The 27905-nt window shown below is 40.7% G+C and overlaps 2 protein-coding genes and 1 pseudogene across 4 annotated transcripts in view; 2 read left to right on the top strand and 1 right to left on the bottom strand.

Annotated features, from left to right (window-relative positions):
- RSRC1 (arginine and serine rich coiled-coil 1) overlaps positions 1–17687 on the bottom strand; it is a 371018-nt gene extending 353331 nt beyond the window's left edge. Inside the window, 5 exon segments of the mRNA XM_019732033.2 lie at positions 3399–3524; positions 4030–4225; positions 13358–13408; positions 13411–14013; positions 17580–17687. Coding sequence (XP_019587592.2) covers positions 3399–3524; positions 4030–4225; positions 13358–13408; positions 13411–13687 — 650 coding nt within the window. The 5' untranslated portion in view covers positions 13688–14013; positions 17580–17687.
- LOC109447548 (rRNA-processing protein FCF1 homolog) lies at positions 8332–8920 on the top strand (annotated as a pseudogene).
- SHOX2 (SHOX homeobox 2) lies at positions 16961–27668 on the top strand. Of its 3 annotated transcripts, XM_074326974.1 has the most exons (6): positions 16961–17850; positions 18422–18499; positions 20777–20985; positions 23350–23407; positions 23722–23810; positions 25353–27668. In XM_074326974.1, exons 1-6 carry the CDS (start codon positions 17505–17507, stop codon positions 25644–25646), a joined length of 1074 nt encoding a protein of 357 aa, XP_074183075.1. In that variant the 5' UTR covers positions 16961–17504; the 3' UTR covers positions 25647–27668. The 3 variants fall into 3 exon arrangements, with proteins under 3 accessions (XP_074183075.1, XP_019587591.2, XP_074183070.1); XM_019732032.2 differs by lacking the exon at positions 18422–18499 and having other exon boundaries at positions 16979–17850; XM_074326969.1 differs by lacking the exon at positions 18422–18499 and having other exon boundaries at positions 16982–17850; positions 25389–27668.
- The last annotated feature ends 237 nt before the right edge of the window (positions 27669–27905 follow it).

Below are 27905 nucleotides of genomic sequence, written 5' to 3'. Positions count from 1 at the left end.
ACTAATATAATTAGTTACCTAGGTCATGGTTAGGAATAAGACATTAGGGAGAAAGGGGAGTGATACTTTTCTGCATACACTTTTTACTATGTAAGTGCTCTCTTTTGAAACCACATTAACATTTCATACACTACAATAAAGGGAGGGGACAAAAAAATAAAGTAAAAAAATTTAGGGGAATAAAAAACTTGAAATATAAACAGAAATAAATGAACTTAACTCTGAAGAAATTAACTACAAAAGTGGGGAGAATTATACCCTCCAGAATAAAAATAAAAAGAATCATAAAAAAATATTGAACTCTGGTTTATAAGTTTGTTTTTCATAATGGTACATATCAGAAATTCTGAAACTATTTTCTGTGTATTCTAGAATTGAGAAAATAAGTAAATATACTGTAGATAAGAGGAATAGGTTCCTCACTGTTGCAAAAGGAAGTGATATTATATGAGTGATATAACATGTAAGTGATAGTATATATACATGTCACAACTTGAGTACTTAAGAACATAAAAATTATACTAAAAAGTATACTCATCTAATACTTTATAACTTATCCATGGAAAGTGCAGCAAACTTCACACATTAGACTCCCCACCTCCCGCCATCCCCTAGAATATGCCGCATTTTTCAAATATATTTTGCACATGTAAAAACAAAGTTTTTCTGAAGTAACTTTCCCTGACTGAAACCATTCATTTCTATTAAAAAGCACAGAAATCATTAACAATTCACCTTCAGATTTAAAGTCATATAGTAATTTGTCTATGAAAAACTCACCACTTTCATCTTCTCTATTTAAAGTAAAGCCTTGATTAACTATAAGGTTCAAGGAATGAGTTGTTCAATTATCTTGTTAAAAAAAGATTAACCTAGAAACTCAGTTTAAATATTTTGAAGAATAAATTCCTAAAATGTGTTTTCCAAAATAATATAGTGTATAGGATATAAGACATGGATATTGTATTTTCTCAAAATTTAGGACTTTTCAGTGTCTCCAGATTAGTTATTGGCAGTTAAATGCAGAAGCGTCAATGCAAGAGGCGGAGAAGTTGCTACTTTGAATAACCTCTGAACTTGTTTCCTCATACACAAAATAAAGGTATTACCCTAAATGACTGACTGACAGATTTATAAAATTCAAATTACTAAATGTCTGTGTGCTATATAGTTTGTTGTTGACTAGACATCACTGCCATTCCTTTTAAGGTCCTCCTTGCATTGCAAAGGAAAAGAATTTAACATTTCCAGATTCCTGTCTGGAGGTAGGTGTCTAAACATTAGGTTGGTGCAAAAGTAACTGCAGTTTAAAAGGTTAAAAATCACTGTAAAAATAGCAATTACTTTTGCACCAACCTAATAGATAGGCAGAGCAGCAGCTTCCAGGTGAGTAGTTTCTTAAATCTGGAGAGTTCTTAAGATTTCCAGTGACTTTTGGGAAAACAACCAGCTTCCATGCTTCAGGCTGAAATAATCAGTGACAGCTTCCCTAATTCCCTGAGACCTTCTAAAGGTTATATAAGCCTTTAATTTCCTGTGTTAAAACACTAATGCTTGGAATTGAGTGGCTTCTGTTTTCCTAATCAAACTCTGATTGATTCAGGGTATGTGAAAATACCCTAGAAACTGAAAAAGACCATATAAAAGCATGGATTATTATTTCTATTCCCACTGATAGGAAATTTCAGTTGAAGTTGTTTTCTGGTAATCAGCCTCTTTTTAGACAAATCAATACATCGAAAATAAAGCTTTCCTTCTACAAATCAATAAAACTTTTCCTTACTACAAAAATCAGCTCTCTACCTAACTTCATTTCCCCAATTAATTATCCAATCAATCAAGGCATGTTTACTAAGCAAGGTATTATGCTAGGTACCAAACGATTCCCCCTTCAAGAGTTTATAATACATGAGAACAACAAAGACATACTATTCATAATATAACTGTTACATATCAGGAACCACAGGTGATGGTGGGTCATAGAAAGGGTGGATTAAATTTGACTTGGGAGTAAAAAGGTAAAATCAAAAAAGGATTCAAGGCAGAAGAGAATTAAAGGTTAAATAAAACTGAACATTAAAGGGTAGGAACACTTCTCAAAGTAGAGATAAAGCAACAAACTGGAAGAAAGAGCTTGCTCAAATAAACAAAGCTAGCAACTCAGATCCATGTATAGGCATGTAATACAAAGTAGCTTATTTGTGGAATGTGTACAAAGGAGGGGAGACTGAGGCAAAAAATAATACAAGGCCAGAAAAGCTGAACATTTGTACTTTACTGCTATTATCCAACTTCAGATTCATAGAGAGATTTATAAAACGTTATGCCTAGATAACAAAACCAGGCTGCTAATATACCCCCACAACTACAGCCTAATAATAGCATGAAGAACTAAGCAGGGAAAAGAAACTAACCTTACTAAATTCCTGTTTTTATCCTAACACTCTGCTGCTCAGAGATGTTCAATAATTTCTGCTGCTAAGAGATGTTCAAGTCCCTCCATACCATGGTCACCATCCTATCCAACCATATTTTCTACCATTGCCCCAAATGTACAACTCTCCTCAGAGAGGCTGTTCTTTGTATTATTGGCCCTTGAGCACAGCAAGAAAACAGAGGTGAAGTGACGTGTATTAGTCAGCTCAGGCTACTACAGCAAAACACCACAGACCGAGCAGCTTAAACAACAGAAATTTACTTCCCACAGTTCTAGAGGCTACAAGTCCAAGATCAAGATGTCGGCTGATTTGGTTCCTGGTAAGGGTTCTTCCTGGCTTATAGACCGCTTTCTTTTCACTTGTGTCCTCAAATAGTCTTTCCTCTGAGTGCAGCCTCAAAGAGAAAGATCTCTTTCTCCCTCTTCTTATAAGGCCTCCTGTCTTCTTGTATTAGGACCCCACCTGTATGATCTCATTTAACCTTAAGGACTCCATAAAGGCCCTGTTTCCAAATACAGTTACACTTAGGACTGGAGCGTCAACATACAAATCTAGTGGGGGACACAAACCATTCACTCCATAACACACTGGATTATTTCTGAGGCAAGACCTTAAGAGATTTTGCAACTTCTGCTCTTACCTTTTTAAAATAGTTCCATCATATGAAAAAGCCAAGCCTAGCCTACTGGAAGACGAGAAGCAACAGGAAAACTAAAGCACCCCAAATAATAGCCAACAGCCAGAACCAAATGCTAGACTGAGGCCACACTGGACCATCTAGTTCCAGTCAAGCTATCAGATAACTACAATCACGAGTAACCCCAGGCAAGACTAGTAGAAGAACTGCCAGCTGAGCTCTGGCAAGATTGTAAAATCATGAGAAAATAAATGATTGTTGCTTTAGGTCACTAAATTTGGGGATAGTGTGTTACAAAGCAACAAACATCTGCTATGGCATACCTTCTCGTTCTGCTTTTTGACCTAGATCTCTGAACTCTATAGGATTTCCCTCGACCCCTTGAGCGACTTCGACTTCGTTTTCTTCTAGAGCCATAAGAAGAGCTACTGCTTGATCGATGCCTGCGTCTGAAAGAAAATATAATCAAGTATTATTGATATAAAAAAATTTATGAGCATTAAGGAGAAATCATCTAGATTCTAAAAAACCATCTCATTTTTACTATGTCTTACTCCTTGCTAGAGGCAGACAGAAATAAAATGTTATTCCTTTTGAACAGTCAGATGATTGATATCATAATTTCGTGATTGAATCAGCTACTAATGAAGACATTAGGGGTCTTAAGGTGTATACATTCTTCTCAAATATTACCAGATAATATAGTATGAGAACTGTACCAGTTTATATCTACTTGTCTACAAAGACTAGACAAAGGATGAAGAAACTGAACTCAGGGGTTGGGCCTGGCGAAAACCAACCAACCAACCAACCTTTGCATTGGGACTTAACCCTCATAAACATACGACTACTAAAAGAAAAATGTTTTACTCAGAAAAATTAAAAGTACAAAAACATAAAAACTGTAAAGAACGTCACTCTCATTACTATGTAGGTAAAAATTATGAAAATCACCTTCTATCATAAGAATGTGAGCGAAGCTGAAGATCTCTGGACCAAGATCTCGACTTTGACCTTGATTTCCTTCCACCTTTCTTTCGGCTGTATGTCCTACTATCTGAAGAACTACTTGAAGATGACCGTCTACGGTGTTTCTTTTTTCTCTTGCTTCTGCTTTCTTCTTCGGTATCTGATGACCGGCGTCCCATTTCTATAAGTTTAAATTCAAAGAAAATTATTGCTAACATAATGGCACAATGGATAAAATACAGTAATTTTTTTAAAAGTTTATAAAAATTTGTGAAGTCCCGGAGCAGAATTTTAAATGTACCTGGCATCTTGACAAGACATGAGAAACAGTTCTAGTACAGTCTTCTGGGATTATCAATTAACCGGTTGTACAATTTGCAGACACTTGAATTTGTCCTAAATTTTTTCAAATGTCTCTCAAAAGAGTCAACCCTCAGGACAGCTCATTATAACAATTTTCTTATATTTTTAAGTTGCATTTATTATTAACTACATGATATTTGGTTTAGGGAATAACTACCTAATCCTTCATTTTCACATTCCCTAAAGATAAAAGATACTTTACCATCTTTAGAATTACGTTTTTCTAATTGAAAATTCTAAATTTTTGTACATGGATAAGAACTCACTAGTCATCAACAAAGTACAAATTGAAACAATACACTGTCTACATGTCACTTGTGAAATGTGGGGGAGGAAATATTAAGTGCTAAAGTTGATGAGGTTATTGCGAAGTCAGTCAGCTATTCACAATGCTAGTATCTTTATAGTGTGCTGGTATAATCCTTCTAGAAAGCAGTAACAATTTAAATGGTCATAAAAATGTTGACTATTCTTTACAAAGTAATCCTACTTCTAGGAATATATCTAAAATGTTTTTATTAAAAGAAAGGTATAATCATGAAGGTATCCATTATAGCATTATTAAAACTGAATATACTGAGACTACAATTTAAGAAAATATGTACTATGAATAAGAGCAAAAGATAAAATTGATAATATTTAAGTAACAAAACTGGATAATTTTTTTCTTTTTTTAACTATTTTCTATATGGCTTTGGTGATGTTTATATATTTAGTAAACAAACGGAAAAAAAATACAGAAATAGAACTTAAGGTTTTTATATTTACGAATTAACATAGCTGATAAGAAGAAACTTGTCTTAATTTAAAGTTAGCCTTTAGATTCTCATCCGCAATCTTATTTTTCTTTAATGACACAGTTATTAGCTATCTTTCAATCCTATGTAATGGTTAAGATAAATGGTTAATGAATCAGATAAACAAAAATCTTATACTTCCCTTCAACACGTATTCAAAATAAGTTAAATGTCACTACTATAAACAAAGCAATGTGTTAAATTACAGCTTTGTTTTCAGAATTGTCAGGTGAGCCATCCCCTCCCGGACTCCAATGCACTACCAGTTGAAAATTGCTGTTAGGATTCAATTCAAAACTATATGCTATTTACTGAGAGCCAACAATAGACTTTCAATATAGTTCTGAACCTCCAAGTTGTTCACATTTCTAACATTTTATAGTTCAACAACATTGGGAAGACTTGGTTTTGAAACTCAGTAAATCGCTAGTATATTTAAGCCAAGTTCCCTCATTGAAAAATGAAACTGCACTGGGTAAAAGATCACCATGATCTTTTCCAATTTCAAAATACAGTGATTATGAAATTACACATACCTATACATATATATTTAAATATGTCTACATAATATCCACATATATATCCATATATTCATTGTATATAACCGTTTGTGTGTGTGTGTGTGTGTGTGTGTGTTTGCATTAAGGAATTTGTACATAATTGAGTGATAAAGATCATTAAATTTTCTTATTTCCTGGCTTTTTTCTTTGTTTTCACTTTTAAGCAGTTAAGAACTTTCTTTATCCACAAGTAACCATTTAAGCTAACATGAGCTTTTATTATATTCTTATTATACTGTTAAAAAAATACTAAAATGAGTAAAAGTATAAATTTACAAAGATAAAGAGACTAGAAAACAACAGGAACAGTAGACAAGATATGTCAACAAATTTTTAGCAAATGAAAAACAGATGGAGGATTTAGAGCTAAAAGAACTGAATACCATGCAACTGCAGAGAATTCCAAGAAGAGAAAAGCCAATTCACATAGCTAAAATCAGAAAGAATCAGGAACTTTAGATACTGGTTACCACAGTGGATACAATTAGGCATGCAAATAAAAATGGAAGAATTGGTAGAAAGTACATAAAAGAAGTAATCTCCCAGGTCCCCTTTCCCATCCAACCCAGAGAGGTGACTATCCCAGGAAAGGTGGTTTATTTAGGAAAAAATAACAAAACAATAAAGCATCAAGTCCAGGGGCACAGTAAAAGAGGGCAGAGAGATGATAAACTAACAGTTAAAGGGATTACATGAAAGTCTACACTAATGGTAAATACTGTAACTCTGTGTGCCTGGAGCCAAGATTTCTGGCAAAGGATTCATCTATGCAAAAACTGAATAGTATCTGATGAAAGATACACTATAAGAATTTGAAGGTACCTCCAAAAAAAGGCCAGATCCTCACCCAAACACCCTATAACCAAGCCTGCTAGTTAACAAGCCCAAACTTTAATCTTTTTTTCTGTAAACCAGTTTTCTGTTAACTTTTTAGTGATAAAAAAAACAACAACCAATCATGTGATGAAAGCCTGGATCCTAAGAGACAGAAACCAAAACAGAAAGAAAAAAAAAGCAACTCATAGTAAACCAGGAATACACAGAAGAGAACTTCAAGGAAAAAAAAATCAGTTAATTTCCTTAGGAATGTATGAGATGATCCAGAAAACAAGAATAGGAGGAACATCCACAGAACAAAAGAAAAAGCTTGAAATTTAAAAAAATGACAATTTGTAAAAAATACAATAGCGATTAGGAATAGAGACAGTGGAAATGCAATGGCTGTATGCGATGTCAGAGGGGTAGCAGATGGGGGCAGGAGGATAATCAGTGTGAGGGATATAAATGATAAATGTCTATTACATTGTTTTGTACACTTGAAACTAAAAAAAAAAATACAATAGGGTTAAAAGATAATGTCAAAGGACTCACAGAAAGTATTAAGAAAAAGGTTAAAAATAGGAGGTAAAAGAGGATCAATCCAGGAAGTCCAATATCCAATTGATATGCATTCCATTTAAAAAGGACAAACGAGAAAAAGAAAAATATCCAAAGAATAATTCAAATGAATTTCCAGAATTAAAAGACATGAATTGCCCTAAGTCCCTGGGACAATGAATTTAAAAAGACATACACCAGACATACAGTCTTTTCCCGAAAATAAGACCTAGCTGCACCATTAGCTCTAAAGCATCTTTTGGAGCAAAAATTAATATAAGACCCGGCCTTATTTTAATATAAGACTGGGTATAATATAATGCTCAGTCTTATTTTAATATAAGACTGGGTCTTATACAGTATAAAACCCGGTCTTATATTAATTTTTGCTCCAAAAGACACATTAGAGCTGATGGTCAGGCTAGGCCTTATTTTCGGAGAAACATGGTAACTCACAAAAATTCAGACACCAGGAATACATAGAGAATCCTAGAAACTCCTAAAGAGAAAAAAAAAAAATGGAGGAATCACAAAAGGCATAGGACTTCTCAACAGCAACACAGAAAACAATGGAGACTTGTCTTCAAAATTCTAAGTGAAAATGTTTTTCAACCTAGGGTCTATATCCAGCCCAATCATTGATCTAATATGAGATCAGAATAAAGACATTTTCAGATATGCAAAGTCTCAATATTATACCTCACACTCCACCGAAAGGAACAGTAAACCAACCAAGACGACCTAGATTTAGAAAATAAGTGATCTAACACTACAGATAGGTGAAACACCCCAGGATGACAGTAGGCCTAGGTATAAGGGATACATCGTGAACAAGAGGCAAAAATCCTTGCCCTTGAGGAACTACATTCCAGTATAACAGAGGTTCTCAAAATGGGGTTTGTAGATCGCTGGGGGTCCCTAAGACTTTTCAGGGGACCCAAGAAGTCAAAACTATTTTCCTTATACTAAAACATGATTTACCTTTTTCACTGTGTTGACTTTTTACACTGATAATATAAAAGCAATAGTAGGCAAAACTGCTGGTGCCTTAACAGGAATCAAGACAATGGCACCAAACTGCACTAGCAGGCACTTGCACTCTTCACTGCAATATTTTTTTTTTGAAGTAAAAAAAGGCAGTTCTTCAGAATGTCCTTGGATTCCACAAGAAACAAGAGTGCAGCTTGAATATGGGGAAGCAAAAGAAAACAAAGAAGTATGCAACCATGAAGCAAATGCTTAGTCTCAGAGATCAGAGACCTAAAGGATAGATTCAAACCTAAAAAGAAAGGAAAAAAGATCCCAGTGCACTCAAGGAAAGACAAGTCCCCCAACACCCTTCCTGCCTATTCTTCCGGTATAACAAACAGCTGGGCCCACCTTCCCACATCCTGGTTGATACCAACTTTATCAATTTTTCCATTAAAGCCAAACTAGACTTAGTACAGTCAATGATGGACTGTCTGTATGCCAAGTGTATCCCTTGTATAACTGACTGTGTAATGGCTGAAATTGAGAAATTGGGGCGAAAGTATCAGGTGGCTCTAAGATTACCAAGGATGTAAGATTTGAATGATTACCATGCACACCCAAGGAACCTATGCAGATGACTGCTCAGTATAGAGTATAACTCAACACAAGTGTTACGCTGTGGCCATGGGTGACGGGGATCTTAAAGGAAGCATCAGGAAGACACCTGGAGTTCCCATCATGTATGTTTCTAACCATAGGTACAACACTGAGCAGATGCCAGATGATTACGGAGCCCCTCGATTCTAATTCCTAAAAGACAAAATTCCTCTGCTTTCCTTCAACCAACTTTCTGTTGTCAGTTTATGAAACATGCTACAGCATGATTATTCCACTTACCCATTTGCTCTGTTATGAGCTGAGGATGGTAAAAGACAGTCACTTTTTGATATTGTTTTGAAAATGATATTTTTGTATCATTTGAAAATTTGTTGCATCTGTTTATAAATCCAATGACTGCTCACAAAAAAAAAAAGAATGTCCTTGATAAAGCAGTAAAAATCATTAATTTTATTAGATTTCAACACTTGAGCACACATCTTTTTAATATTGTGTGATGAAATGGGAAATACACATTAACTAATGCTACATATTGATTGATGGCAGTTATCTTGAGAAAAAGCATTTGTGCACCTGAACTAGCTGCTTTTATCATGAAACACTATTTTCATTTTAAAGAATTATGATTATTCAGACCTGCATATTTGGCAGACATTTTCTCAAAAATAAATGGAGTCTTTCATTTCAAAGAAAACTGACATTGTTTGTTGCCAATGATAAAACTTGAACTCTCAAGCAAAATTTAGAATTTTGAATAACTTATATCTGCTACCATGAGACTGATAGCTTCCCAGTACTTAAAGATTTCTCTGATGAGATCAGTGGTGATATTAACAAATGTGATTTTTTTTTTTAATATAACGAAAGGTGTCAACATTTGGAAGGTATGCATAACTCAGTGAACCGGTATTTTCGAGTAGGCCAATGCATGATGTCACAGAATCATTCATGGGTAAAAAAATCCATTCACAGTGCAAGACAGACCAATAGATTTTAATGTAATAGAGTATGAAAAGATCATTGATATGGTTTCAAATACCACATTACAACCAACCCTTAAGAAACTACTACTTGTCAAGTTTTGGTGTAGTATCAAAGAAGTAATTATCTAAAGGCTATTAAAATATACTACTTTTTCCTGAAACTAATATAATATTGTATATTCACTACACTTTAATAAAAAAATACATTTTCCAATACCATATCTCTGTGAATACGGCTTTTCTTCGTATACTTTAAATCAAAACAACTCATCACAGCAAATTGAAGGCAAAAGCAGATAATAAGAATCCAACTGTCTTCTATTAAGCCAGATATTAGAGATTTGTGAAAAAGGAAAAAAATGCCCCTTTTCTCACTAAGAATGTTTTGTTTTGGAAAATATAGTTATTTTTCATATCAAATTTGTTATTTATGTTACCATATGAGTTTATTACTGTTATTTTGAAGTGCATTAATAAATATTATAAATTTTTCTGTTTCAATTACTAGTGTGGCAATATTTATAGATATAGCCCACATAAAGTTCTTGGGGTCCTCAACAATTTTGAAGAGTGTAAAGGGATGCCGAAACTAAAAAGTCGTTGAATCACTGTTCTAAGGTACCTATAGTTCTTTCCATTTTCCATTCTTGTCCAGCTTGTTAAGTCCCCATGTAAGGCATAAAGAAGTAGAAAGAAAAGAAAAGGACACACAACTAATTATGTATCTTAAACAAGAGAGAATGGGGGTTGGTTATAAATTCTTGTTTTAATTTTAAACAAAATAATTCACCCACAATAATAATTACATTTAACCCAGAAAAGTTACTGAGAGATACAAAATCCTTCCTTAGAGGAGCCAGGTAAAATAAAGTTGAAAAACCTATGTGGGATATAAAACTGAAAGCAACAAAGGAACAAGACAAACAAAGAAACAAAAACTCATAGACACAGACAGTAGTTTAGTGGTTACCAGAGGGTAAGCAGGGAGAGAGATGGTAGATGAGAGTAAACCGGATCAAATATATGGTGATGGAAGGAGAACTGACTCTGGGTAGTGAACACACAATATGGTATATAGATGATGTAATACAGAATTGTATGCTTGAAACCTATGTAATTTTACTAACCATTGTCATCCCTAAAACTTTAATTAAAAAGAAAAACCACTGTCACAAAAGTATACTTTTTTAAGCAATACATTTGCATTTCAGGAAAACTGCACTGAAGTATAATTAATCTCAGTACGAGAAAAGCCAAAAGCCTCCATTTTTCTTTACTATAGATAACTTCAAATTTTTATTCAGAAAAGGAAGTGAACACTAAGAGCAAATCGAGGTAGACCCAAAAATTGTCTTCTCTATCAATGACACTGAATTCTTATTCACCACCCTAGATATATACTTACCTCTGGACTTCCATAATGTCCATATATGTAGCATAATTTCCATAATGTAGCATAAAATTGAATATACTTTCTCATTCAAGTCATGGTGACCAATTTACATTTCACACTCCTAGTAAGTATGAACTCTTTATATTTAACTCCATTGGTAAGATGCAATGCATGGAAGGACACATTGATAGCTCTTTCTGGTAAAGGCAATGATGAATTGAGCAAAGATTTTTAAGAATCCCACAAGCTAACAATTTTTCAATCTATCTGTAAACAGAAAAGGTGACACAGAGACAGAACTCCTACAGCTCTTGGTTTTCTATTCTCACTCTAGTCTCTAGTATGTCCGTTTAGTCCCATCGCTGCAAACCTCACCCAACTACTGCTCTACAGAACTGAAGCCACAACAGGTAATGACTACAGTAGGACATCAATTTACAAAAACATCTTATTGCAAAGTTTAGGTGACTGAAGATGTGGAGCCAAGATGACGTAATCCAAAGAGAGTTCAAAGGCATACACAAGTAGTTCCTTTTTCCAGGTATTAATAAAGGTACAAGAAACAATTATCTTTTTCAGAAAACAGGCAGTTAGAACAAGATTCCTAGAGGACACGACAGCTTATAATTATTTCTACACTACTCATTCGTTAGTAGATCAAACTATAATCATTTTTATCTTGGACACATGTCCAAAAAAGGGGAAAAGAATAGTCATTGCAATGGGAAATTCACCTCAAAGAGGTAGAGAAAAGTGAAAATGGGGTTAACACCATTTAGCATAAAAAAATTCCATGAATAAGTATAGAACCATACAAAGGCAGTAAAAGAACTGAGGTAAAATTCTAGCTTAATGAGCATAACAAAGCAAAGCTCAAAAGTGATAAAGAATTGTTGAAACACTCCTGTAATAAATAAAAATCTGTAGACTAGCATCTCTTTTTCAAAAAAGCATTATCAGTCACAGGACTTTTGGTTTGAAAATGAAAGCAGAAAACATAGCTATACATCTACTATAACAATTTTATTCCATAAGTTTTCCAACTCATAACAACTCTTTCCTGAGACCGGTGGAGTTGGTAAGGCAATAGCTGCCACCTGCCTTTATCTCAGTTTCAAACATTTTTAGCTCTTATTGAAGAACATACAGTAATAAAGTGCTACCACTTAGCAGGAAATCTCCTTTGCTGAAAAGAAAATGAATTATTTAGAGACTCTAAAGCTAGAGGGGCTCTCACCTGTTAACACCTGCTCTAATCCTTAAACCTGAGAACTCTGTGTATCTCCTTCACTTAGAGCTTTTGTGTCTAAGTTGACAACTTGAGTACTTTTTTGTGACAACACAAGATATTTGAATTTAGTTAACTACTTAGCTAGTACCTACTTGGTTGATTTACAAATAGGTTACTGTTAATTCTGAAAATGCTAAAAAAAAAAAAAAAAAAAAGGGGGGGGGTGGGGAGGGGTATTTGTTAGGCTTCCAGTGTGCATTTAAAGATGTATAACCTCTGAGAAATTATGTTAAGGCTGAACTTAAATCAAGAGCAGTCAACATATACTACAGTGCATTATAACATCTCACCAAAGTAAACAGAGTTTAAGAGTAGCCATATGACCTTGGTTTACGACCATAAGGCAACAAGTCTTGATGTCAAGGACACTGCGAGTTTAAGGCGAGTATACTTATGTGTTAAGGAAGGAAAGTCTATTTCACTCTGCACCATCTCTCCTCTCAGCAAGAGAGTGTGAGCCTGGAAGAATCCGGGGAAATGGAAGGAGAGGTGGATCTGAAGTGGGTGGGGCAGGGTGCATCAGGTTGTGGACGCTCTCTGGCTGCACCCTATTTACAGCCAGTGATGAACCAAGCACCGGACACATAAACCCAAAATCAATGATCAGGGACTGGGGATGGGGTGGGACAAAGAATGAAGGGGAATGGGGAGGAAGAGCGGGCTGTAACTCTCTCTCTCACCACCCCCAGACAGAGGGCCTAGCCTGAAGCCTGCGACCTCGCACCACTCTACAGCCGCCCACCGTCCTGAGACCCCAGCTTCGACCTCAAGGGTCAGAAACCGCCAGGTGCCGGACGCATGCGCACAGCATTGTACCGCTCCGCACGCCTCGGGGCCTCCGCCCACCCCCTCGTCGCCTCCCAGACTGCGCCAGGCCCCACGCCGCCTTTTGCCAGAGCAGGGCCTCGGAACCCCGCAGCCGCGGGCGCCTACTTCCAGGCCCCGAATGCAGGCATCACCTGGCTCCTGGCCTTCGGGATCACACCTCCCGTTGATTTGCAAGCTCCGCGAACCTGGAAACGTTTCTTCAAATCTGGGCGCCCCCAGCGTCCTCCGAACTTGCTTCAGTTTAAGCTCACCGCCTTCCTGGTTCCAGCGCCAGGCAGCGTCAGCCGAGCTTCCGAATGCATCGATGGAGGCTGCCAGGCGTTAGGAGTGCCGAGGGAATAGATCGTCACGCCGCCAATTTTTTGTTTGGTGTTGGGTTTGCTTGCTTGTTTATTTGCTTTTCTTATTACCAAAAAGCAATAAAGATGGAAACTGAAGAGTGTTATTGCCTTCGTAATCATCGTTATCGTCACAGATAATCAGTAAACAAATCTACGTTATAGGAAGTTATGTTTAAGACACCCACACGTAGCAAAATTGGTTATCTCAAGCTGGAGGAGGAGGAAACTCGCCCAACAATAATAAATCATGGGAGTGTGTCTGTGTAGAGTCGTGTGTGATTAAAATGTAATGATTTATTTACAAAAATGCATTAAAAGTCGGTGTTTCTTCTGCCCTGAAGGTGAAGGCACTCACAGGTTGGGTGCAAATTAGTTTCTCACATTAAAGTAACTGGTTGTTGGAGGAAGGGGAGAAAGCTGCCCGAGGCATGGAGAGGAGGTTTCTTCTGAAAGAGAAATTAAGTGTTTAGGTTTTTGTTATTTAAACCAATAGAAATTAAAGCGATTCAGCATTTTCTGTAACACATATTATATTATGTATCTGTCCTTGCAAAAATATCATTCTTTCCTTATTTACTATAAGTACGCAAAGATACGGAGGTAAATAAACTGTTGGCCTTGGTTTGGGTCGACTGTGAGAACCAACTCATTCACAGCTGCTAGATACCAAAGCTACAGTTTTCCGCAGATATTTGAGATGGTGAAAATCAACTTCAGAAATATATTTATCATAAATGACTGTACCTTAAATAACCAGTTTTGAGGGATCGTTTTAAAACTTAACTACAACACTACGTGTTTATTTTAAATAATTCAAGAGCTGGGGTCCTGAATTTTATTGGCTCTTGTATGTCTGTCTGTAAGCTGTCAACTGAGCTTTACTATCAAATTTGTTAACCAAAACTGCATTTTGAAATGTCCTGTATTCAGAAAATATTTACTATTTAATGAAACAGCATCATTAGAACTTTATGAGTATTTATTAGCATGTGATTTCAAAACCTTGGGTTTTTGTTTTTGTTTTAAACTAAACTTGCCTTAGGCCAGTGGAATCGTGGTCAGACACTGCAGATTTAACTCCATCTGATATCAACACCACTATTGCTAAATATACAAAGAGCCAATATGCCAGGAAAACCTAAGGGAAAATCTATTTGGTATAAATCGCGACGATTGTGTCTGAGCCTTCCCTGATTACCTTTAAAGTGGTCATCTTTCCCCCCAAGCTCAGTAGATGGAATTTGAGATCAGACTTAAAACTCATGTGCTTGAAAGGGCAAAAGAAAAGTAACTAGTGAGTCTCTTGATCCCTTACCACTTCTAGAAGTTATTTTCCTTACCACTTATAGTGGAGCAGTTTGTGAATAGTATTTAACACCTCAGTTTGAGAGCTCTTTCTGGTCATTCTGTTAAATAACCTTAAAAACGGATTTTCATAAAGGATTAAAGTTTTATGGTTATTTCCCTCTGATGATATCAGAATTAAAGTGGTTACAAATAGTAACCCTAGACTAAATGTAAAATCATGTTTCTAAATTCATGTAACTTTGGAAAGTGTGACTATTTGAGTCTCTTTTGTAGCTTAATAAAATAAAAACAAGCACTCATATAATTCATTAATATCTAAAAGCTTTTGCACTGGAACGTAAAGATCTTAATTATTGCTCCTAAAAGTAGCTATAAATGAAATCTTTTAAGACCAAAAGATAACTTCAGAATTCAAGAAAAGGCAAAGTAATGTTTTAAGAAGTGTGGTTTCCATCTTAATTCCGCCAAACGTGAACATTTTAATCTGAGTAGTGTAGTATGACAAAGTTATTTATAGCCTCTATTTACATATATTCTAGAAACACTAATAGATTGTTTTAATTGTGTTCTTTTCACAAAACTTTCAGGTTGCTTTGATGGAACTTCTCAAATTATCTGTTAACTTTGTGCTGATGTCTTAACCAATGGGCGGAAGATATACATATCAAAGTTCTGTAATTTGCTTTTATTTTTACTAAGAGTATTAGGTCCAAGAAAGTAAACAAGTTACCTTAACATCAAAAATCCTTCATTAACATTCAGACTACTTAAAAACCTCCCTAAAGCTACACTTGAAGAGGTATATTTGTTTACACACTGAAATAAATATAACTTTCTGTATGCAAATATTTTTATGTGAGATACATATGTGGCCACGTTTCTCACAGCAAGCTCTGTCCTGAACAATACAAATGATGCAGAAATGTAGACGTTCCTTCCATATAACTGTTTCGATTAAAATAGTCGAGAGAGAGAGAGAGAGAGAGAGAGAGAGAGAGAGAGAGAGAGAGAGAATCCTATCTCCCGGAAAGCATCTATTTTTGAATAGTCCACAATAAATAAAATTAGATGGGGCACAAACTTAACTGTCGATTTGTTTTCAAAGTCAAGAGGGATAATGACTTGCTTTTCAAAATCAGAAAATCAATTAGAATGTTTCCAAGGATGCTAAAGAAGAACTCCTGTAGTTCATTTTGGGAGGGTTCCGGATACAGGGAGTTAGTTACAGGGGAGATTAGGCTGAGGGTCCTGAGACCTCAAAAAGGGGACGAAGTCTAGCAGTCTTTGACCTGGCGCTAAGAAACATTTTAAAATGGAATCTGTCAGGGAACAGCTGCTCGGAAAATGTGTAAAATCGACCGGCCCCTTCGAGAGGGTTTGTCCACAGAGGAATCGGCTTGGGCTCCAGGACGCAAGTAATGGGGTGAATCACAAACTCCCCAAGGCGAGGAGATTGGTGAAGACCCAGCCTCAGCTCTGGCTGCGGGCCGGGAAGCCTCTAAAAGGAGCTGTAGAGGACCCTGACTCTGGGTAGGGCTGTGAAGCCAGGATGCCGAGCTGCGAGGTGTAGGTGAGGTGGGGGATGAGGAGCGGGGATGTAGACTTAGAATACCGGCTCGGGATATGGAACTGGGGTCTGGGGCGCGGGCCGCCTGACGCAGGATAGGGATACCAGGCAGCAACGCGGGGCCGAGCAGTTGCCCGGCTCCCTGACGCGGAGCCGGGATACCCGACTGACTCCAGGAGCCCTGCACTTGTCAGTTTCCTCTTGGCCACGCCCTGGCGGAGTAGGTCCAGCTCCCCAGTGTTTAACTAAGTCTTGACACCAACGCAAAATCCACGCCTAATTAAATTAATTAGGGATTCTTGTCAATCCTGGATTGATGGCCAAGAGCGCAGGCGGCCGAGGCTATCTGAAACCCGGACGGCCTGGGACCTGCCTCTTCTTCCCGCCCCCTCCCGTCCCCCTTCACTGCCCTCCCACTCCAGCCCCAGCATGCTTGGACTCCAGCCTTAATCAATCTCAATCTCTCTCTCCCTCTCTCTCTCTCCCTCTCTCTCTTCCCTTTCTCTCCCTCTCTCTCTCTCCCTCTCTCTGTCTCCCCCCAACCCCCACTCCCTCACCCCCACCCCCACCCCCAGGTAGTTGCGCGGGTGCTTCCCTGGAAGGGGCTCCCTCGGAGTTGCGAAGGGAGGTAATTTACTCAGAACAAGGGGCCGCCTTTGCGAAGTATAAATAGTGAGACTTCAAGCGCAGCGTTGCTATCAGATCTGAACTCTCCGCAGGAAGAATTGTCAAAGATCTTAACATTGAACCAGCGCGCCCGGGCAGGGAAGCATCAGTTCCCATTTCCCTCCGCCGGCCCCCGCCCCCTTCCTCTTCCTCCTCCTCCTTCCTCCTTCCTCCTCCTCCTCTTCTTACTTCTTTTTCTCCTTCTACTTCTCTTTCTTCTTTCTTCTCTTCTTTTTCTTCTTTTTCCTCCTCCTCTTCCCCCCTCTCCTCCCCCACCCCCTGCCCCATTGATGTGTTATTATTGGGGGGGCTGGAGCAGTAAAAAAAGAAGAAGGAAAAAAAGAGCGGGGCTCGGCTGGGAGACGTTGAGAGCGGGGCTGCCGGGCATCCGCGGCGATGGAAGAACTTACGGCGTTCGTCTCCAAGTCTTTTGACCAGAAAGTGAAGGAGAAGAAGGAGGCGATCACCTACCGGGAGGTGCTGGAGAGCGGGCCGCTGCGCGGGGCCAAGGAGCCGCCCGGCTGCGCGGAGCCGGGCCGCGACGACCGCAGCAGCCCGGCAGTCCGGGCGGCCGGCGGAGGCGGCGGCGGAGGAGGCGGAGGCGGAGGCGGAGGCGGCGGAGGAGGCGCAGGAGGAGGAGGAGCGGGCGGAGGCGCTGGAGGAGGGCGCTCTCCCGTCCGGGAGCTGGACATGGGCGCCGCGGAGAGGAGCAGGGAGCCCGGCAGCCCGCGGCTCACCGAGGGTAACGGCCTGACCCCCAGCCGCGGTTCCCCTTCCCGCCTTCCCGACTCCTCTTAGGCGGGAGAGGACCCCGAGGCCCAGCGGGTTGGGGGGCGGGACGCGGAAAGGGCCCTTGGATCCCAGTTGGGAAGCTGGAGTGATGATGGAGGGGTGGGCGTCGGGTGGTGTGCACGGTCGTGGGTGGGGTCCGAGTGTGTGTGGGGAGGGGGGGGCGTATGGGGTTTGCGCGCGCCCTTCTCAGATGCTCCCGCTATTCCCATTCCACTGAGACGCATTTTCACCAGGCGGAGGACGGGGCCGCAGCCCAGACGGCCCGCGGGCGGATGGAGAAGTTCGTGGGGCCCGGTGCGGGTGGGGGTGCTGGCAGCAGTTGGGCCAGGCGGCGGGATTACGGGTAGCATCTAGCTCCGAGTTTGCGGGAATCCTTTTCCTAGGAGAGAGAGAGAATGAGATTCCACCCTCGGGTACCCCCCAGGTTTCGGGCCGCTGCTGAGAACCACTCGAACTCCGCGAAGAACCTGGATCTCTAGAGCTTGGGGGCCAAAGCTTCCCATTCTCTTTGAGCTACGAATGTAGAATGAGGCCAAGGCAGGCTAAGGTTCAGGCTATGTTGTTTGTCTTGGGTGACTACTTAAGCTCCTTTTTTTGTGGTTTGTTTTTCAATATTTACACAATTCTGTTAGTGCTTCGCATCATCCAGTACTCTGATTTTGTGTGGGGGGAAAATCCTTTAGTGCCAGCAAAGTGTTAGGAAACGGCTTTATCTAAATGGTGGAGCGTCCTATACCAATTCAAAGGAGTACAACAATAAAATTAATTTGGCACTTGGTCCCTGCAGTAACTGGTGTGCTGCCATATTTTTCCAATTAAGAAAATATGTGACATGCGTAGAATCACATATTTAAGCAAGCAATTAAGTTGTTTATAACACGGTCTGTTCCTGTTTAGGCCAATAAGTGGAAATTTGGGGGCGAAATAAAGATTATATTAAGTCTATTAATCAACTGGGGATGTGGACATTTTTCTCTTTGAAGCCCCAAAAGTTTGAGAGGCATCCATTGTCGATGACACAAAATAGACAAAGCCTTCTCACCCTTTTGGCAGAATCTGAAGTGTGTGTTTTCATGTTCAAATTTCATTACACTATCAGTGGAAATGTTTTCCTATTAACTTGGTTCCGAATGTTTGCTATAATGTTATCCACTTCCTTCCCGGAGGAAGGACACATGTCCACAAAACGAACTCTGAGAACTAGACAGGCCGGCAACACTTAAGATCACCATACTAAGAATGCTAGGTTGGGCTGAGATCTAAAGGCTCTTCTTCCCGCAGACCCCTCACCACGTCCTCCTAAATTTGGAAAGTGTTGGCGTAATTGTCTGTCGGCCCATTGCAGCCTCCAGGGCGGGAAGCAGCAGCTCCGGGCGCTGAGTACGCCGCGCTCAGGATAGGGTCTAAACCCCAGGCAGACGCAGTCCTGAGACTGTTGATTTCCAAGCTCAGGGCAAGTATTAATTTCTCTGCAGGCCGGCGCTTCCGGAAATTATTTTTAACACCCATGCTGATCGGGAACCTGGGCTGGGAAAAACTGCAAACAGCCTCCCTGGACTATCTAAACTCAGCTTTGACACCTTAAAAGCCCAAATCTCTGACTCAGGAGCAGAGGATGAAGGTTCCAGAGGGCAACCTATGTTGATACTGTATCTTCTGATCACTGCCCCTTGGCTTAAAATATATATATATATATATATATATATATATATATATATATATATATATATATATATATCCATATCCCTCGGGTGTCTCTATGCTCGCACTTGCACTTGCAGAGCTCCTGTTTTTAAAGGGAGGAGAAGGAAGAACAGGAAAGTAGCAACGGATGTGTGCAAACCCAGAGCAGGAAAAAAATGCATATTTTATTAAACATCCGAGCTGGTGGATGCATGAAAAGGCTTTGAGTAACCAATAGAAACCGAGGATCGCGAATGTTCCGCTTGAACCTGTTGATCTCTGTGGGTTTAAGCGTTTAGGGTCGAATCGGCCTTTCCAATGGGAAGAGGGAAGGAGAGAACCGAGGCAGCGGTCGGTTCCGCGAGCCACCGGAGGCTAGTTTTCCGCCTCTGGCCTCTGGCCGGGCGTGGGCGGCGAGCCCTCCAGATCGCCAACATGGCGTGGACGTCTCTGCCCAGGCGACTGGGGTCCGGCAAGGGGGACGGGAACTGCTTGGCGGCCCGTGCGTGTTGCGCTGGGTTTAGCCGGAGCCCTGGGTCAGCACCGAGCGCCAGGGGATACGGCTCCGAGTACCGCGCAGCACACGGGTCTTTTTCTCTCACTGCGCCCCTTTGGCCCAATTGTTACCAAATTAAACCACAAGTTTGAGAGAGACAGAGAGCTAGCGGAGGCCAGAGTAAGGCCTAGCACTCTGGGAACGGAGGGTGTGAGAGACCTGTGCATGGCCTCGCCGCGCCCTTCAGCCTGGATCGCGTTGGGTGACGGGCGGGGCGCGGAGCTTTTGATTTCTGTGCAGTGCGTGGAAGAGAGTGAGTGTGCGAGAGGGTGAGTGGATTGGATTTGGTGTTCGCGGGGGAGTGCAGGGGACTGTGGGGTGGACAGTGAGGAGGTGAGCTGAAGCCACAGTTGCGGAGGGGTTGGGTGGGTGAATGCCCATCTGGCCCGTGGGTGGGCCACCCAGAGTTGATCTTTGCGCGTCTCCAGGGTCCTCTTCCTCCTGGCGGGGTGAGGAACTGGACAAGAACTCCGGGAAGGGGCAGGATCTTCCACTCTTCTTGAGACAAACCTGGTAATGGAATTTGCTGTGTTGTTTTTATTTGTGTGTGTGTGTGTGTGTGTGTGTGTGTGTGTGTGTGTGTTGCTGTGTGCGCGTGTGGACATACGTGTGGCCCTGTTCGTGGTGCCCCCTCCAGTGTCCCCGGAGCTGAAGGATCGCAAAGAGGATGCGAAAGGGATGGAGGACGAAGGCCAGACCAAAATCAAGCAGAGGCGAAGTCGGACCAATTTCACCCTGGAACAACTCAATGAGCTGGAGAGGCTTTTTGATGAGACCCACTACCCGGACGCCTTTATGCGCGAAGAACTGAGCCAACGGCTGGGGCTGTCCGAGGCCCGAGTGCAGGTACCTGGCTGTGAGGAGGTGGAGGCTGGGCCCAGGGAGGGAGGAGGGGCACGCCTGGGGTTAGAGAGGCAGACCAGGGGGCAGACAGCAAGGGTGCGGGTTCCAGTGCCTGGAGTGAGGTGAGAAGGAAAGGGATGTCTTTACCAGAGGTTTTTTTTTCCAAAGTAGATCTTAGTCTTGTAACTCCCCCCACCCCTTTTTCCCTATCCCAACATATGTTCTCAGCAGAAGAAAGCTGTGCTGGGCTTGCTCCCAGAGTTTCTATAAACCACACCCCCCTCGCCTCCCGGTGCCTTTAATGTGGTTTAATCCTAATGGGCCTACTTTTATAAGCCTTAAAAAAAAGTCCCACAGAAAACGTTTTATCTTCTGGATGCCTTAAAAGTTACAACGAATATTTTGTTCGCTGGAGTTGGGTTTCCTTGAGGGTCTGCTCCGGGCTCTAGGTTTGCCAAGCGGATATACCAATTAGGTTTATAGATGTACAGACTATAAAGAAAATTAGCAACTGTTAAATGCAGAAATTTACAGTCTGCCATTAGCGGTCGATCTCAAACTGTGTGTGAAACAGCGGAGAAATAAATGCATTTTGGTCACTCTTTGTTCCCTCACTTAAGAATGTGAACCTACAGAAATTTGATTTTAAAACAACATACCTATCTTAATATTGGCATGTGTACCCCCAGCACGTGCCATACCGTATAAAATTAGGATTGGAGTAGATTTTCTTTACTAATGGCTGTGAGGGTGAATGGAATGGCAAAAGTAGGTTTTGGGGGCAGTTGAGGTGAAAATTTATATACATACATGCATCCATATCCTAGGTTTATGGAGGACAAATTTAAATGTTTCAGATTGTATTTCCGCTCAAATAATAAAATAGGAGAAAATGATGGTCATTATTTGTTTGAACACATGGAGCAGTTTTAGGCCTGAACATCTGCAGCTGTTACAAAGTATCACTGTAACAGATACTCCCCGGGTCTCTGGGCGCAGAGACCACCATCTGCAGCGAACTATACAATTCTTATGGGGCTTCTCTGCATCTTGTAATAGGATCAGGACAAAAACAGAGCAGTCGAGTTAAAGGGGAAAAGTAATAATAAGCTGCCTTGGTCATCACAGTACCAACAGTGGAGCCTTCCTTTTTAAGCCTCTTCTGCTTTGCTCTGTGTACTGAGCTCTCTAGAGGCTCAGCAACCCCTTAAAGACATGGTGATAATTATTACAGTTATGAGCATTAGTATCTCAGTTCCAACTCTACTAGGGGAAAAAAGAGGCAAGAAGCCTCAGGCCATGTGAGTTACACAAAGGATGCCACCCTGGCATGAAATCTACCCTTCTATTACACTAAATGGCAGGGGAATTTTTGAAGATTTACATTGACTATGACACTTGCTTTTAAAAACAAGACAAATCTCAGAAGCAATATTTCACTTTCATGTTTTTTTAAACATTAATTTGTGAATCAGTCAATATGCTGTCTTATTGGAACATAATGCTGTATTATTAGACTATAAAAGCAAGCTTTATTTGAATTTTTAAAAATCTGCCATACTGCTTCTAAAAGTTGGCAAGATTATTTAGGAAGGTAATATCTGGGAGACAATAATATCCATGAGTTACTTGATTCATACCCCACCCCCCTTTCACAGAATGTTGTTATTTTTTTCTCATAAGAAGTGAACTTGATTGCTGGTTTTTATTTTTTCGTACTTTAAAAAATTTTTGAGTTATTTTCCAGATGCTTCTCTACTATCCTAACTTCAGCTTTTTCTATAGAGCAAATTAGATTATCATGATAATAGCACAATTATTCTGCTACTGTGTTATACTCTGCTACACAGAGGAACAGAGAAATTCTAAACTTCTTTGTAGTGAGGCTTTTATGACACTAATTGCCTCTTCCCCCACTCTTATCCCCCTTCCCCCCACCCCCAGGAAAAAAAGAGTCACTATTTGCTTTGGTGTTTGGTTTTTCTTGAAGATGAAGCTAATTAATATTACAGGCTATTAATGAGCACATTCTTCTCAGGTCTTACTGGGGAAACATCTAAACCCATTATCACTTTGGTATCAGGTACCAGCGAGAGAGTTTTAGGCCTTGGGAACTCTGTAACATGGAAAGATGAAACCAGGATTAATAGTAATTTATCAGGAAACAATTTATCTTGCAAAAGTCTATGAAATCTATCTATTTTTGTCATTCATTTACATTTTTAATTTTGGAAATTGAGATTGTTCAATATATTTCAAAGATTGCTTGCTACATCTTGCAATCCATGCCCTTTTTTCATTGTACTCTGGTAATTTTTAAAATTTTTCAGTCATAACATCTAGGTATTTTTTCCTTCCAATTTGTAGGTTTGGTTCCAAAATCGAAGAGCTAAATGTAGAAAACAAGAAAATCAACTCCATAAAGGTATGCTTCTCAGACAAAGAACATTTGATATTCTAAGTAAAAAGAGAATGGGGAATCTTGTTATTACAAAGTCAGAAAAATCTTCTCAAAGAAAACCAGGGTCCTCATTTTAAAAATCTGCTCTGAAGGCAGTTAATGAGAGTCCTAAAGCTTGGGAGTAAATTGCATTTATTTTAATTATGGCAGCAGTTTAGGAAGATAACAGTCCATTTCCAAAGGAATTAGTTTTATCTTGGTACCATTTGGAACCCTGGAAAACAATGCTAGAAATATTAACCTCATATTATTGGGTTTTGCTCCCTCATTTTTTACAGGTGTCCTCATAGGGGCTGCCAGCCAGTTTGAAGCTTGTAGAGTTGCACCCTATGTCAACGTAGGTGCTTTAAGGATGCCATTTCAGCAGGCAAGTACAACCCTGTTTCAACCTATTTTTAACTGTAAAAAGACCTAGATGTTTGCTTGAACTGTTGAACACCCCTTCTCTCTGAAGGGGTATTCCAATGTTGGTGTCCACTGCAGTTGGAGAATCAATTTTGAGATGATATAATGAGTCTACTCACCGTTAAAAACCTATAGAGTGTCAGGGGCCTACATGTCTATTCCTTTCTGTCCTCATGAGAAACGCACAGAGGCCTTGGGGGCAGCAACCAGTCCTTTAAAAATGCACTAAAGATTGAGGTTGGGGAGAGGAAGGAAAAGCCTTTTGATTAAGTTTTTGTCAGATCCAATACAGAGGTTAGTCCTAATGTGTTTCTAAGGCAACTCTCTTAAATATTTTTCTAGGTATTTTCTACCTCTTAGTCATGTTAACTGTCGTTGCAAATAAATAAAAGTACTCCCAACTCAGACTTGATTTTTTAAAGCTGTCTCTGCAAACAAAGCTTTATCTCTAGTAGAGAGGAAGCCTTGCCTTGGTCTTCGAAGGGATGCCCTGCCTCTGCAAAGCATTTCTTTGCCATAAAGAAACCTTTAAGACTACATTTTAAAAGGACAGCCTGCAGCAGTGATTTAATCCTGGGAAGTCCCAGTGCTCTGAACTCCCCACTCTCCATACTTAAGGGCATAACCCTTTCCCAAACAGTGCCTGACCTACCTCATCCTCAGCCAGGATCCCTGCTTGGTAGGACTGTGAAGTCATGAATTAGCTCTCCGTTGACAGTGCCCTGGACTGGGGAGACACATGAGTGGGCCCATGTATTGAGGGTTAGCGTTAGGGAGATCTTAGCTTTTTTGGCACCACAGGACTCTGGTATCTTGATGCTAGGCTTTCAAATCTAGAAAGAATGACTGGGGAAAGGGGGGTGCTTAAAAGGAGACCCTTACTACTCAGAGGGTGATGTGCAGGTCTCCATCAGCAGCAGCATCAGGGAGATTGTTGGAAGTTCAGAATCTCAGGCCCCCACGTAGACCTTCTGAATCAGAATCTGCATTTAAACAAGATCCCCAGGTAATTCCTATAGCAGTAAAGATTAGCAGTACTAACAATTGTGCAAATTGTGATGAAGATGCAGTCATTTCCCTAAGTGACATACAAAGTTTTGTGATTTGCTTGTTGGTACATCAGTGCTTTAGTAGCGCAGTTAAAAGGTGTTTGGCAGCATCAAGAGAGGAGGGTAACGGCCCTCACCCCATCTTTCCAATACACCATTGTTATTCTGAGGAGGGTGATGTTTTAGCACAATAGCAATGTTGCCCTCCGATGGGCCCAGCTCCGAGGGGGCGGCCACATTCCAGCAGTCGTGTGTCCCCTGGGCCCAGGGAGAGATAAGCTGCGCTGAGCGAGTTGCAGAGACTCAGGGGCACTGGCATATCCCTGTGGCGCCTCAGATTCAGTAACAGGCTGAGGAGGTCAGCCAAATGCCCCTTACCCGCCCCCCGCCCCAGCCTTTCCCTGAGCCAAGCTGGACGCCGTTAATGCTCTGTTTCTATTCTGTTGTCACCCTAGGATAGTCATTGCAACGTGACGCCCTTGTCCTTTCAGGTTCAGGCGCAGCTGCAGCTGGACAGCGCCGTTGCGCACGCGCACCACCACCTGCATCCGCACCTGGCCGCGCACGCGCCCTATATGATGTTCCCGGCGCCGCCCTTCGGACTGCCGCTGGCCACGCTGGCCGCGGACTCAGCCTCCGCTGCCTCGGTGGTGGCTGCCGCTGCCGCAGCCAAGACCACCAGCAAGAACTCAAGCATCGCAGATCTCAGACTGAAAGCCAAAAAGCACGCGGCTGCCCTGGGTCTGTGACACCAACGCTAGCCCCAACGTTGCGCCTCCAGTGCGGTGCGCAGCCTGCACCCCCTCCGCGCCCCGCTGCTTCTCCGTTACCCCTTCTGGACCTCTGGAGCCAAGCCTGTTTTTGCCTGGCTGATCGCCCCTTGCCCACATCCGCATCCCGGACTCGGAGGGCGGGACTCTGCGCGGGACCCGGGATCCCACCTGGCGCACCAACTCGGTGGCTCCTGACCATTCACCTACCCAGGGGCCTAGAATTCAGCTTTGTAGGGGCGGGTTTGGGGAAGTCTGGAGAGAGATTGGACAAGGGAGTGCTGGGACAGCGGAGTGTGGCTGATGGCAAAGCTGCATCGATGGACTGTTGCGCAGAAATAAAAATCCTGTTAATAAAAAATGAGCAAAAAAAAAAGTAGAAAAGATAAACAAAAAAAGGAACTTATTTCTTACTGCTATTTGGCAGAAGCTGAAATGGGAGAGAGAACCAAGGAACAAAAAAATTTTAAAAATTATTTTATACATTTAAAAATATGGAAAAATAACCTGGACAAATCTCGAGAGAATGGGGGGTTGGGGAGTTACCAACTTAAAGTGTATGTTTTTTCCCAATGGGCTAAGAAGGCAAAACAGAAGGAAGGGATATACTTATTTAAAGAATTAAGATGAAAAAAGTGCGCAGCTGGGAAGTTCACAGGTTTTGAAACTGACCATTTTTCTGCGAAGTTCACTTTAATACGAGAAATTTGATAAGAGAGGCGGGCCTCCTTTTACGTTGAATCAGATGCTTTGAGTTAAAAACCACCACGAATGGAAGAGCAAGAAGAGGGAAGACAGTATAAAAATAAGGACAGGAAAAAATGATATTAACAGAAAAAATGATACCACAGACAGTGATTTCTCTGAGAAATAATTATGGCAGAACTGTCCAGACTGCTGACAGTAAATTCCGGTTTGCATGTTACTTGTATTCCATTGACGGTGTCTCCCCACTCCACTCCCCACTTTACTCACATGCACTTACTTCATTTTCATCTTCAGTACGAAAAACAATACCAAACGCGTCTGGAAATTGATATATATAGGTATACATACATATATATATATATATATATATATATATATATATATATATATGTATTTTTTTTTTTGCCCCGTCTTTGATCTTGGGGGACAAAAGAAAAAAGTCGAAGGGAAAATTTTTACACTCTGTCCCAAGAAAACGGAGGCGGGCAGAAAATGGGGAAAGGAAAAGGAAAACAAGAAGACCAAATGAAATAATGAAGGTACGGCGCCTCACACGGTGCCTGACACATAGTAGGCACGCTCAGTGATAGTCCCCTCCCTTCCCCACTGCCCCTCCGCCTTTTCTTGTATTCCCTCTTGCTGGTTACCTGAAGTCCTATTTGAGGACCATGCTTTATTTCCCCCTCTCTATCCTGTCACACTCACCTTAAACACCCAGCTAGATACAGACACTAGGTTTGTGTAAAATATGTTGATACACACGAACAAAGTTTATTTTGGCTATAATGTGTGAACTGATGGTTGACTTTCAACATTTGCGTTTTATCTCACAAAAGTGTATATTCAAGTAATTTTTTGTTTTGTTTTGTTTCAATTCATGTAGCTGTTTAAACTGGGGTACCCTGGACTAAAGAATCTGTATCCCAATTCTCTAGAAAGCCTCCTTAGTTTTCTTTTCCCCCTTCCAATTTACAAGAAAGAGGAAAAGCTCTTTTAACTGAACTTTGGTATGCGGTTGAGCTTTGTAACTATTTGTTCTCCATGAAAACAAATTATTTATATTTGCCATATTTTTTCTAGTGTATTAAGTTATTTTAAACAAAAGAAAATGCTGTTATTTCATGACGTGTTGGTACAAAATGTTTCGGTTTCACCTCTGTTAAACCTTTTAAATAAGTGCCAAGTTATTAATTGAAGACACTTTGCGATCAATTGAATGAAAATAGTATCGTTTCATTTGATGGGGTTCGCGTCATCTTTGTTCCTGTTACTATTAAACTATCTGGGAGAGTCTTTCCTTCTTCCTTTTTGATGAATGTACGTATATCTGTCTTTCGATTATACCAACTTGGAAAGCGCTTGCCTTTGCTCCTACATGCGGCAATCAAGGGGCGGTGAGAATGGTGGCTCTGTGGCTCTCGGTAACGCTGAACGAATCCCCATCCCCGCCCTTATCCACCCAGCATAGAAACCAGATTGATTTTACACCAAGTCAGTAAAAGAACAGATAATATGTAACATAACAGACTA

Source organism: Rhinolophus sinicus, linkage group LG01 (assembly GCF_036562045.2).
Source record: "Rhinolophus sinicus isolate RSC01 linkage group LG01, ASM3656204v1, whole genome shotgun sequence".
Lineage (NCBI taxonomy): Eukaryota > Metazoa > Chordata > Mammalia > Chiroptera > Rhinolophidae > Rhinolophus > Rhinolophus sinicus.
This window is presented reverse-complemented; position numbering and strand designations above follow the sequence as displayed.